Source organism: Protomyctophum parallelum (assembly GCF_964188405.1).
Source record: "Protomyctophum parallelum genome assembly, chromosome: 6".
Lineage (NCBI taxonomy): Eukaryota > Metazoa > Chordata > Actinopteri > Myctophiformes > Myctophidae > Protomyctophum > Protomyctophum parallelum.
The window spans coordinates 22,226,582-22,240,250 of record NC_139701.1 but is presented as its reverse complement, the minus strand read 5'-3'; the positions used below and the strand labels follow the sequence as shown (position 1 = coordinate 22,240,250).

The 13,669-nt window shown below is 44.4% G+C and overlaps 1 protein-coding gene across 2 annotated transcripts in view; it reads left to right on the top strand.

The window, feature by feature from the left end:
- The window catches only part of sned1 (sushi, nidogen and EGF-like domains 1), a 44,727-nt gene that overhangs the window by 14,880 nt on the left and 16,178 nt on the right, over positions 1-13,669 (top strand). The window contains exons 5-17 of one of the 2 annotated variants that reach the window (XM_083766879.1): positions 353-478; positions 1,929-2,042; positions 3,332-3,445; positions 4,278-4,394; positions 4,847-4,894; positions 5,028-5,135; positions 7,518-7,610; positions 8,502-8,636; positions 8,837-8,956; positions 9,516-9,632; positions 10,262-10,405; positions 12,003-12,176; positions 12,713-12,826. In XM_083766879.1, coding sequence (XP_083623005.1) covers positions 353-478; positions 1,929-2,042; positions 3,332-3,445; positions 4,278-4,394; positions 4,847-4,894; positions 5,028-5,135; positions 7,518-7,610; positions 8,502-8,636; positions 8,837-8,956; positions 9,516-9,632; positions 10,262-10,405; positions 12,003-12,176; positions 12,713-12,826 — 1,524 coding nt within the window. The remainder of the gene's footprint in view (positions 1-352; positions 479-1,928; positions 2,043-3,331; positions 3,446-4,277; positions 4,395-4,846; positions 4,895-5,027; positions 5,136-7,517; positions 7,611-8,501; positions 8,637-8,836; positions 8,957-9,515; positions 9,633-10,261; positions 10,406-12,002; positions 12,177-12,712; positions 12,827-13,669) is intronic. The other variant, XM_083766880.1, reaches the window with a different exon arrangement.

Sequence of the window (13,669 nt, the reverse complement as noted above, 5' to 3'; positions counted from 1 at the left end):
GACAGAGTGGCGCTGGCTGATGTTGTATTAGCAACAACATGGCTACGTAACAGGTGACGTTATGAAATCGAGTCAAAGACTGAGTAGCGAAGTGACAAAACTAAACACGGAACGCAGCAAGGCAGGCTGGAACCCAGGCTAGCCTTTAATATCTGGGCGTAACAAGATGACATGTCAGCCTGGAAAATGACATTTCTGTCTGTTTCATTCAGCTGTTTTTATACAAATGAATGGAAACCATTTTCATAATAATGCAAAAATAACTGTAAATCTATAATAACTGCTGTCAGGTGAGGTGATTATTCAATACTTTTGACAGGCTATTTATTAGACTATTATCCTCTGTTTACAGCATCTGTGTGTCCTCACCTTCGACCATGTCTGAACGGGGGTCAATGCATCGATGACTGCATCACAGGCAACCCTTCCTTTACCTGCTCCTGCTTGGCTGGCTTCACAGGACGAACATGCCAGATAGGTCAGTTACAGCAGTGGTTCTCAACCTGGGGGTCGCGACCCCTCGGAGGGTCCCGAAATAATTTTGGGAGTCCACAAATTCATAAAAAAAAAGGGAGGCTGGAAAATGGAAATTTAGAGTTTATATACTACACATAGTGCATGCATACACTTTCCTTAATGATTATATCTGGTTTCAGTATTTATTTATGATGTATTTTCTCTATTATTAAGGTTATTGTAGCGGTCAATTTGTATTGGTGGTGGAGAGAGGGGCGGAGAACCCCTGAGTTACAGCACTGGTTCTCAAAGTGATGGCTGGGGACCCCCAGGGGTCCTTGGGAGTGCTCCATGGGGTCCCGACTCCCAAGGAAAATTAGTTCATATAGCATCTAAGTATATTGAAAGAATGTGAAAAATGCAGCAAAAAATAAAATCTTGTATGGGTCCCTGGCAAAAGAATATTTTCAGATGGATGTCCACTGCCAAATACATATTAATTTGGGGGTCCTTGACATGAAAAGGACCACAGAGTTACAGAGTCAGATTTCCTAGGGGAGATGGGGGGAATCCATCGGCCCTCTGGTTATTCATTTTTTATTGCCAGTGGGGATATGTTTCTGTTTCTGTCTCTGCTTCTGGTCAGACTGAATTCAATACACCTTTTGGGAAATTAGATCATCTGATATGATTGATATTGATGTTTAAAAATGTCACAATTTAATATAATTTAATAAAAAAATATGTCAAGCAAAACCCAGACATTCAAATATGTCGATATTTGACAATATAGTGACAATATAGTGACAATCTACCAGCTAATCACATCTGCTTGTAATCCGTGTATCAGGTCCCTGCTTGTAGATCGGCTAGTTCTGCTGCTAGTCGTATGAAGAAGTGCATCGGTCACAAGTAGTTAAGAAAATCTCCCGCCCTCTGGTTTGTTTTTACAAATCAAACGCTGGTCAGCTATTACAAATGGCCCCGCCACCATCATGCTCTCTCCTGTTTACTTGACACCCCTGTATACCCTGGATGACCCCACACACACACACACACACACACACACGCACCAACACACACGCACACGCACGCACGCACACACACACACACACACACACACACACACACGCACGCACACACACACACACACACACACACACACACACACACACACACACACACACACACACACACACACACACACACACACACACATGCACACACGCACACACACACAGCCCTCCACTGTCCCGTTCAGCCAGGAAAAAAGGATGTCAGCTTGTAAAAGCTGAAATTCACCTGGCTTGCCAAGGGACATCCTGATAGGATATTTCCTTTAGTCACATCTGCTTGTAATCCATGTATCAGGTCCCCGCCAATCTGTGGCGGTCTCCTTGGATAGTTCATTATCGTGTTGTTTCTGCTTAAGAGCAGCCATTACTACTTCCTTTGTGTTTCCCCTTCTCTAGATGTAAATGAGTGTGCCTCATATCCTTGCCAAAATGGAGGGACCTGTAAAGACCTGGTCAATGACTTTGTTTGTCAGTGTCCACCTGGATACACCGGACCTCTGTGTGAAACAGGTACCACATAATATCTCAGTTTAATTAGAGAATTAATTAGATTAAATCTGAAAGATAAATACTACAGTAGCCTACATGCACACATAGACTACTGTAAGCATCCTTTTTGCAAGGTTTTCCCTTACCGTATTCGGATTCCCACACTCTTTATTGGGGCTCCACATGAAATGCGGAAGCCCTATAATAATCGCTTCATCCGTCTGTCTGTCCGTCCATCTGGCCACAAATTTGTTATTATTCTTTTGACCACTAGGGCGGGGCTCTTTTTTAACTGTCAAGAACTTGTAGTTGTCTGTGAAATTCTCAATGTGGAAGTTGCTCAACAAATGGAATGAAATTGTGTTGGCAGTGTTTCCCCCGTGCAGATGGTTGACAGGACATTAGCGATAGTTAAAATGGGGAGAAAACCAACAGAGATTATTTTGAATGAACGATGCAAAGTGGTCCAAAACAACGTCCGTAACCTCATGACCGACATGTGGGAAGGGACAAATATGAAAATAAACCAACCCCATCTAGTCATAAACCCACACATGATTTGTAACAAAGTCAAAAACTATTTATAAAACCCATCAAATTCCAAGACTAAGCAAAAGCATCTGTAAATGTATCCTCAGTGACCCAAAGTCAAAATGGAGAAGAAAATAAAACATAGCATGATTCAGTTACAAGGGAGCGGAAATATGTATTTATTAAAAAAGCTGTTGATCATTTAAGTGGGTTCAGATTGTTCTAATTCAAATTGTGTCTTATTGGTCCACACATATAACGTTTTTGCAACAGTTTTCTTTTTCCTTTAAATATATTTTTATTTATCATAAAAAATTATCTATAACTATTTTCTTGTCTTTTTAACAACTTCTGATATTAACTGTGTCCTGTTTATGGGGGGAAAATATGAATATCAAGTGTTTTGGCTAAAAGGAGTCTCCACAATAAAAATCTTAAGAATGTCTTGGTCTGGCCTGGTCTGGAACTGCAACCTGGGCCCAGTGGTGGAAAGTAATGAAGTACATTTACTTTAAGTATGGAAGTGATGGAGCATATTTATATTGTGAGATTACTATATACCTTACTTTAGTAAAAATAAATCGGAGTACTCCTTCCACCACTTCCTGGGCCTGTTCCCACAGTCCAGCCTGTGGAGATGTATCAAACCTTCTCTAATACCTTTCACAGCCAGCAGCGCATATTTGCAGAGTGAGGGGAGCAGTGTGGCGGATATATTAATCAGCTGAGTAAATATTCCACGACTGTGTCTGTCTCTGTGTGTTTGCGTGTTGTTGCAGACATTGACGAGTGCAGAGGCCACCCCTGTGTCAACAATGCGGCGTGTGTACAAGGTGTCGGCACGTTCACCTGCGTGTGTGAGCCGGGTTACACCGGTGCCCTGTGTGAAACAGGTGAGTTCCACCACAAGTCCCGGTGGCCAGGAGTGGGCATCTCTCTCCGAAGGAAACCTTTCCTGCTGCTTTCCGCATTAAACTGGGCCTTTTCGGCAGATGTCTTCGTCCGTAGAGAGTTTCCCAGTCAACCTGGAGGAATGGCTCCAAATGGGGGTTACGGTCGAATTGATTTGCAAACAGCTTTTTTCCTTGGGTCACAAAGTTTAGAGATGGGCCTCGCCGGGAAAGTTCACTAAAGCCAGGTCGCTCGGTCCTCCCAAAGAAAAAGACTTTTCCTAATGTAGTGTTCAGAGGGCCACTCGATTGGTTGCCGACGAAACTCGATACCGCCAGGGAATTAGATTATTGGGCCCTGCGCGGTTAACTGAATCCTTGTCTCGACATGAGACCGGATTACGTTTAATTCCAGACACCTGGTCATTGAAATCTGATGCCTGCGAGAGGGAAGTTGGAAGCTCTAATCCTGCTCAGTGTCCTTTATGATATCAATCCATAGACAACACATGCCTGCTCCCTGTGAAGATGGATGGGAAGCCCTCTATGAGAAACCAGATCTACTGTGGATGTATTTCTATCAGGACATCCCCATTGATCCCCCATTTGACTTGACGTGTGTGTGTGTGTGTGTGTGTGTGTGTGTGTGTGTGTGTGTGTGTGTGTGTGTGTGTGTGTGTGTGTGTGTGTGTGTGTGTGCGTGCGTGTGCGTGCGTGCGTGCGTGCGTGCGTGCGTGCGTGCGTGCGTGCGTGCGTGCGTGCGTGCGTGCGTGCGTGCGTGCGTGCGTGCGTGCGTGCGTGCGTGCATGCTTTTTTGTGCATGTGAATCCTCCAGACATAGACGAATGTGAATCACAGCCCTGTCTGAACGGAGGAGAATGCGTGGATCAGGTGACCAACTACACCTGTATTTGTCCTGCTGATGCCTTCACCGGAACCCACTGTGAGACAGGTGACCTCAGCAGCTTTGGTCAAATTCCACCAAAGGGCACCGGTTCACATTTTAACTTTTAATTTCCCCTCGTGTTCTGCGGGAAAACTAGTTTTTGATCGAAAATGTATACAGAACCCACAACTAATATACTTGTAACATCAGCTGAGAAAGGCAAAAAGACAAACCTAACTAAACTTCTCTCGTCCATTTCACTCGACTGAGAGTGAAATGGGTGACTGTGGCTAAGCGTTCTTGTTTGACTAACCCATTATATTGGCTGAGAGCTTTTCGTGGCATCTCCCATGTTCAGAAGCACAGTTTATGGTTGGCTTAAATGGTTCACCAGAGCGGAGGTCTAGGGCGGCTTTCCTTTGTTTTACGACTGTGCTATAGTACATGCAGGTTCCCTCCTCTCTGACTGTCTGAATAAGGCTCACATGAGACTGTTTTCCTCTCTTTATCTCTCTCAGAGCTGGTGGCGCTTCAGCTGAATTCCAGCCGAGCGGAAAATCAAACAGGTAAACGCAAGTAGTCTCTCATAAGTCCTGCGAGCTGAATTGAATTGAGGCCCTATCGTGTATTTTCTGTGTCTTAATACCAAATTTGATTGTATCTGTGCCTATACATCCATTTGTAATTTTCGGATTTCAGCACCCTGTGAAGGGGAGGGTTGTGAAAAGCAACAGATCTGTGAATATACCAGCGCTGGACTGTACAACTGCACATGCGCTCCGGGTTACCATGGCGACAAGTGTGAAGGTAATGTACCCGGCAATCAGCATTTAACAAACAACCAAAATCGGAATGTTCTTCGGGTACGCTGAAGGCTGATCTATAGATCAAACTTCAACGTCATCTTGTTCAGCAGCATCTCCCATGTTCACAACCTCTGCGTTTATATGGTTGGCTGAATGGTTTGCCAGAGAGGAGGTCTGGGACGGCTTTGCTTTGTTTTACAACTGTGGTAGCTTAGACTTATGCCGTGGCTCAGTTGACAGCACAGCGGGAGAACAATGGCGACTCTTGGCGATAAATATATCCTAGTGGGCGTTCCTGCTGTCATTATGTCGTCGTATAGGTGATTAGGAAGATAAACAAAGCAACACATGAATTTCATTGGCTATCGCCCACTATCGCCGGACAATGTCGTCCAAAACTAATAAAATATTTTCATGTTTTCGGGTTTTCTTCCGCCCACTTTTCGACTATCGCCTGTTTGCCTGCTATTGGCAGTAGTTGCCGGGTCCCATTGACAAATAATGCACTTCCGAAAAATTCGTCTGGCTGTCACACGCTGTTAAAACGCACTGTTAGAGTGGCCTCTTGGGAACCGGAAGGTTCCCGCTTTGTTCCGAGACTCCTTCTTTCTCAGTGTCGAAGTGTCCTTGAGCAACAGACGGAGCCCTGGGTGTCTTGCTGATCCACGCTGCTCCTAATAGATAGGATGGGCAAATTCCAGGTTCAAATGTACTTGGCAAAAGCCAACAACAACAACTAACAACACATTAATGCATTATTATTACTTAATTGAGTGGCTGTGTCATACGTCAAAGATGACGTAAATGTAACCAACAAAGAGAAGTGTGAACGTGTTTCAAGTCTCCCTGTAGGCAATTGCGCAGGTAGAGTGCCGACCGCGCGGCACGGATGTGCGATCCCACAGGAATTTGGCGTCCTGCCCTGGAAGAGGCTGCCATGATGATGGATGAATGTAATTATCAAAACTGACACGGCCTCGCCCTGTTTACTAGGAGAAACCGTCGCTTGATGTTGTGAATAATGGCTTCATGGCACCGTTTTATTAGTTTACCAACAAGAGGAAGTGTTTTGTCTAGACGTACAAGGGGCCTCTCTTTTTTATGGGTTAAAACTTGCTCCTTGGTATTCAGGTCATCTCTTCAGACAGAGCTGTTGGAATATGCACGCTCTGACACTGCCACTTGCTCCTCTGGAAGTTGGCCATCGCACCACGCTACGGAACTGCTTTAAAGAGCAGCTGCTGCTTGCATAACCACAGGGCAATTTGTTCACAAAATATGTACAATGCTATTATCCCTGCCTAATGTTTCATATCCTCCTTCGGGAGGCACACATGATATCATTTTAAGTTATAATTTATGTCTGTGACTGTATCATATTATGTGTGTTTTAGGAAATAATGGGGCGTGTGTTTTGAAAACCTGGGATGAGCTCCCATGAGAGATCGCTTTCACCCACATAGGCTAGCTGCTACAAGTATTCTCCCCTCCCCTAGAACCGAAAACGCTCTTTAACGGTACTTGAACTATTACAAATGCTACTTCTCACCCCTGAGCTGAAATATCTATCAGTACTTATATAGGCTCTCTTAAATCTCCCAAATACTTTCCTGCCTGGCTCACTTGGAAGGCACAGTGGAAAAAGGAGCATGATCCTCCAAGGAAGAGAAAGTTGTTGGTTACACAGGGGTGCCTAATCAGACTCTCAGATCAAAGGGACCGGCCACGCAGGTGGCCAATGAAAGTAGCTCCAGCAAATTAACAAAACATTAATTGCCCCCCAGGCCATGCGTTTTGATCACAAAACATGCCCCATATCATCAGGGGGAAAAAGTAATACCCTCCACTGCGTTCCTGGGACTTCAAAGGGGAGCAATTTAGTATTTTGATACAGTGAGTGTCCCTTTGATCCACTGCTGCAATTAGGAAAGGAGGAGGAAAAATAAAAACATTCTTCCAGTTTGTGCCAAGGAGCAGAACCACAACGTGCTGAGCCCGTAATCCTCCCCGATCGCCCCCCCCCCCCCCCCCCCCCCCCCGTCCCGTCCCGTCCCGTCCCGTCCCGTCCCGTCCCGCCCCCGTCGTCGTCGTCGTCGTCCCCCCTCCCCCCCCGTCGTCGTCGTCGTCCCCCGTCGTCGTCCCCCCCCCCCCCCCCCCCCCCGTCGTCGTCTCCGTCCTGTGAACTTTGAAAGTTGAGGTGAAAGAGAAATGATATTGAATGGATGCTTCAAATTGTGAGCTTGTATATCTGCATAACGTCGGCAGAAGGTTCCTCTGAGAACACAACAGACATAATGTATACCTTCTTTGGCGATAAGATTGTAAAACATGTTATGTGAGCAACCCTTCTATCTGTCTAATTTCTTTCTTTCTCTGTCTGCAGAGGAGTGTCTTTGTCAGAATGGGGGTGTGTGTGTGGACATCAACGGGACTTGTGAATGCCCCACAGGTTACACGGGACTATACTGTCAGTTTGGTGAGTATGACCTCTATATGAGATAAGATAAGGTAAGGTCAGGTAAGAGACCCTTACGCACAGTTCACACCAGCAAGCCTCAAAGTAAAGATCTTAGTGTGTCAACATGTGTCTGCTGTCGAGGTGAAGAAACTTGTTGACATTTTTATTTAAACAATGAAATAAATGATGCGTAGCCTTTGCTCCCACCACCACCCCAGCACCACCGGTGGGCTCTGTTATTTATGCTCCCCATGGGTTTTTTATTGTATATCTATCTCCCTATCTATCTATCTGTTTTATGATGATGGTGTTCAATCGTGCTGAGCAGGGAGAAAATGCAGCAGAGCCGAACGCCAAGTCAAATATCATATGTACACTTGTATTCTCATTCTATAATAAATATTGATTAAATCTATTTGTGAGTTGTCTGACTGAACTAAAAAATAAGCTGGTGCACTAGAGTCAAAGTCGAGGTTTTCTCAGGTTTGACACCCCGCTTTTCTCTGTCGAGCGTCACAACGCAACGCTGTGCAAAAGCGTGGAGACACTGAATAATGCTTAATTTATGCTCCGTCGTGGGATGGTGTCACATGCCGAAAACAACCAATGTAGAAGATCACAACTCCTCACGGATGCGATGCGTTGAGCTTGTAGACTAGAGCTTGTGACATTGTCGTACGATGAAGTATAGATCGGGCTTAAGAGTCAAGATCCAAACCAAGATACATTATACATAAGATTAAAGAATAAAATAATGACTCAGCTTAGCTTGACTTAGCTTTTGACATACAGTATCTGCACTGGGTCTCTGAATGAATGAGATGACATGCAGTTAGGACAATGAAGGCTTAAGTTGTGGTGGATAACGTGAAGGGGCTTGTGTGTTTCAACAATCTGTCCCTGTCACAGAGGTGACGCAGACCCCATGCAGCAACAACAGGCCCTGTCCCGATGGAGGTCCCTGTCTGGAATACGGAGGCACCTACCTCTGCACCTGCCAGACCGGAGCAGGAGAGCTGGATCATAAGGACTTCTATCCCTATGGTAAGAGCCTGAGGCGCCAACCCATTGTCTTTCTATCTTGGCATTATAGGTGAAAATAAATTTCACATAATTAGCTCACAACATGACGCATGTGGTCAAGCTATTTTTGCTATTTGCCATACAATGGCGTATATAGCAGCTTAATTAAGTCTTTCCCCAGCACAGTGGAACATAGTCAGGTCTCGGTGTGTGTTTTTCAGTACAGCACCGATCGGTCTGCGACTCGTCTCCGTGTCTGAATGGAGGCTACTGCTACGAGCGGGACGGCGGATACACCTGCGAGTGCAAGCACGGATACTGGGGCAAACACTGTGAGAAAGGTACAGAAAGTACAAGTCATTCTGAACACACTTTAAACATAATTCATTAATGTCTCATTGAATTAAGATGGTGCCGAGGCAATGTTATATGTTATATTTCAACCATAGACATGACATACATTGGCCACTGGATCATACATCAACATCGCCAGAATATTGGTTGGAGCAACTTGCCATAACTCTGAAACTACATCTATATAAGTAACGTCCTGGACACTAAAACCTTTTTCTGTTTTATACATTTCTACTGTATATAAATCTAGTTATATAATTGGGCTACTATTGCAATTTTGGAATGAAACCGCACATTTTCATGTGGAATTTTGTGTTCATAACATAACTCGTCTGGCAACAAACCATACCTCTTGAAAATCAAGTGTAAATTCAGTGAGTTCTAATTCTAATTGTGGAGATATATCTCCCGCTTCAATTCATGAAAGGTGCAGCTTGCCTGGACTAATATGGCTGATGCAATGTACAGCGACGGGCCAATGATGTACGTATAGAATGTGTATACTGTTTATCTGTGGTGTGAAAGACTCCCTCTGTCTCTTTCCAGTCAGACTCAATACCTGTGCCTCTGGTCCCTGCCGCAATGGAGGCTCCTGTAAGGAGGAGGCTGGGAGCTACCGCTGCGTGTGTCCCTACAGGTTCACAGGAAAACACTGTGAAGTGGGTCAGTGTCCCCTGCTGTCTCTCTCTCTCTCTCTCTCTCTCTCTCTCTCCCCCCTTCTTCTCGCTCCCTCCCTCCATCTCTCCCACTGGTTCCCTCTCTCTCTTGTTCACTACCTTTGATCTCTCTTCTCTCTCTCTCTCTCTCTCTCTCTCTCTCTCTCTCTCTCTCTCTCTCTCTCTCTCTCTCTCTCTCTCTCTCCCCCCCCCCCTCTCTCTCTCTCTCTCTCCCCCCCCCCCCCCCCTCTCTCTCTCTCTCTCTCTCTCTATTCCTTCTACTCTAGTTCTCGCTCTCTGCCAACACACAATATAATATGATTATGGTTCAATCTTCTGCTGAAAATAGCTTCATAGTTTCAAAAGCAATACGGCTTTTCATCCCATAACAATGTTGTGCAACTGCCGCTTGCACAAGAATGGCGGGAGCAACTTGGTTTTTACTGTAACTTTCTATATAAAAAAGGGAAAACATTCTGGCTTGATTTACAATAATTTTCTCTTGATATCATCTTTTGGGGCTTTATTAGATTGGGCAACCGTTTGAACAAACACGCTTACTTTCTCACACAACACAGAGGAGAAATGTGAGCTTCGCTGTCCAATGTTCATTGTTCCCTGGGGTTTGTCTTGCAGGGAAGCCGGACCCCTGCGCCTCTAGCCCGTGCATGAATGGAGGGACCTGTTTCCACTACATCGGGAAGTACAAGTGTGAGTGCAGGGAGGCCTTCAGTGGCAGACACTGCGAGATAAGCAGGAGCGTGTCGCATTCCTCAGCAGGTGAGCAGACCCTCTGTCACTCCGCAGTAATGCACAAACCGCACGTGGGCGATAAAGTTACTAGCATTATGATAACATGCCTAACGGCTTTAATAGACTAGCTGAAGCAAAGGGGATATCTTGAGCTGCCAAGTGTGCAAGATACTGGGTTTCCTAGAGTTCTGAGAGGGGAGATAATCCTCGACGTGGGTGTGTTGCTCTATTAGAGCGCTACATCATCTACAGATATAGAACCACCGCCGCGCCGGCCATGGCGATAAAACATGCTGGTGCATGTCTGCCCGCTCTTATAGGAGCCAACACGCTAAGCACTCATTTTAGGAAGACAAGGGTGCAAAATCACTTCTGTTGCCATAGCGTCTGTGCATTGTAACGCAAGGCCTATTTTGGGTCATAGGCCTATTTTTGGGTCTTATGTTGTTTGTGACGTGGTGTCACACTTATGTTGCCACTAGGCTGGTGTCTGTGACATTATCACGTGATGTTGTTGCTGTGTTACAATTTCTGCTGTACATCACTTTCAAACTATAGTGTCCCTGTTCTTTTCATTGAAATTAAAGCGTGTTTGTTCAGTAACAGCGGTCTGTCCATCCAGTTCTTTAGTAAACACTAACAGAAAATGTATTGTCGGGGTGCGGGATAGCAATTTTATTCATTCCGGACAGAGAACCCCACAAAGATGATTAATCTAGCAGCGTCAATTTGTATAGTGTTCCAGTTCCAACTTTGTATGCTCATTTTTGTTTTTGTTTCATCACTTCCAATTTCACTTGTTTATTCTGTATCCTGTATGAGTTCTCTCTCCTGGATTACATTGTTAAGTAGCCTACTGAATGAGACAGGGAGACCCCCTGTTGAACAAACACTCTATAGCAATAATTACCTAGGGCAGGCTATACAGATATTTAACACTTGTTTTCCACAAAAGAATGTGACTTACACCACCATTAAAACCAGGAACGCATCTGTGCCATTTTAGATGTGAAATAGCAGCTATATAAAGCTCATGAGCTTGTACATTTGCTATTTTTGCTATAGAGCACCGAAGTCTGACGTCACTTTCAGTAGAGGGCGTCAGTCCCCAGGTTCATGTATTTGCATTGAAATCCCCATTGAGGCGATTTTAGATCGCCTCATATAACAACTGTGTTTGAAAAATAAACATGTCACCCCGGCCGCTTCACTCATATGGATATGAAGAATCAACTGACTGAGAGAAAACGCTAATGTTACTGCTGCTGAATTAGTTAGATTTTTGCTAGAAGCAGACTGTATCATATATGAGTGACTGACTGTTGCAAACGATACAGAGTCACCTCCCTAACAATAACGCAGAGACAGCTTGTTTATTTTTGGACCACAACGCTTATAGTAGACGATATTAAGATCACCCCATGTTATTCTCCATAGAGAAATTACTTCCGCGAACCAGGGGAATCGTCGGGATGAGCGAGTTACGTCAGGACTTCGGTGCTCTATTTCTTCTGACAAATCTTGTCAAGTGTGAGAACTACTGATTTAGGAGGCGTTTGTAGAATCGGCCTCAGGTCTTAATGGGTTAAGTGGTTTAAATGGTCAGTACTGAACTGTGTTCCAGAGCTGGGCTGTGGAACACCGCCTCAGGTGAAGCACGCGGAGATCCAGTTCTCGTCGACAGCGCCAGGCTCCATGGCAGTCTACCACTGCCACCCAGGCTACATGCCGGCGCCCAGAGCCACCCAGAGCATCTGCGGCAGCCAGGGAGCATGGAGCCAGCCACCCATCTGTGAGGGTCTGTAATAGAGACCCACACCCACCCACCCACACACCACACACACACACACACACACACACACACACACACACACACACACACATTACACCACACAAAGTGCTATCATAAAAAAAGAAAGCACTGCCGCACAGAGTTTGAAACAAGAAACAGTGACTTTTGGTGGATCCCCTGAGAGTCATAATGGGCTGAATGTTACATTGGAAAACTAAAATGGCTACATAATTACAGTAATTAGGGTCATTTATCCTCTCTGAAATATCCTGACTATAGAGACTAGTGTTTGGTACTGGTGATAATTTTGGCAGAAAATTTCAATTTTGTTTTAATCTTGGGTCTTTTAAAGTTATTTCTTCCACCAGGTTTTTGTCAACATAAAACTGGATTTTAGTGAAGCCAATGCTCTAAATTACATTTTAGTGTGATGCCACCTGCCAACTGTGACTGGTAATGTTATCATCACTAGGGTTACTGGAAAAACCGACATGTGGGTAAAAATAATATTTCGATTGTTTCTCTGTTTGGAATCCTTCCAGAGATCAACGAATGCTTGTCACAGCCCTGCCTAAACGGGGGTACGTGTCGAGACCGGATAGCGTCCTACCTGTGTGAATGTGACGAAGGCTTCACTGGAAACCGATGTCAGACAGGTAGAACAAGCCCCTTGCGCCTGATCAGATCTAATTAGTAATCTTCACACTGTCAACGTTGTATCGTCTTTAATATAATTAGACCGTCAGAACACCTGCGTTTCCCGTTCAAATCGGCTGCTGAGTCAATCACTTTCTGGAAAAGGGAAATACAGTCTTGCAAATTGGACTGCTCGGCTATAAACAACAACAAAAACGTTCCTTCATTAAATTACACAAGATCTCAACATTTTATGTAAATTAATTCATGTAAATGTACATACATGTGTATCTATACAGTGACAACAATGACAATATACAGTATTTGTGGCAGCACAGGTAGAAAAAGCATGCCATCTAGTGGCCTCGTGTAATACATCAGGAGGTACAGTCCAGGTTTACCCAAATGAACAAGGAAGCATCATTTTTTAATGAGATCGATAGACAGGCATCAATCACATGACGAACATAAAGACGAACAACAAATCGTTGTGATCACATTTCTGTATCTGTAATATAATTGATTTGACATAATTTATCTTACATACAGTAGCATACAAAACTTACCTACAGTATACATATAAATAGGATGCAGGATGAGTGTATAAGTGTTTTGATATTTTAGAAATAGTGTAAAAACTCAAAATCTCCAACAGGTTTGATGCATTTATATGTACAGGTATGGATAACTAACTAACTAACTAACTAGAGACTGTGAAAATTATGAGTTTGCCCAATGCTATTTCCGGGGACCAATCAATCGGCCCTTTCTGAACAACAGCCATGCGATCCAAATGGGTACGCATTCTTAATCTCAACGGGCGCACTTGCTGTGAACAACATATTTTAATAACAAAATCTCCC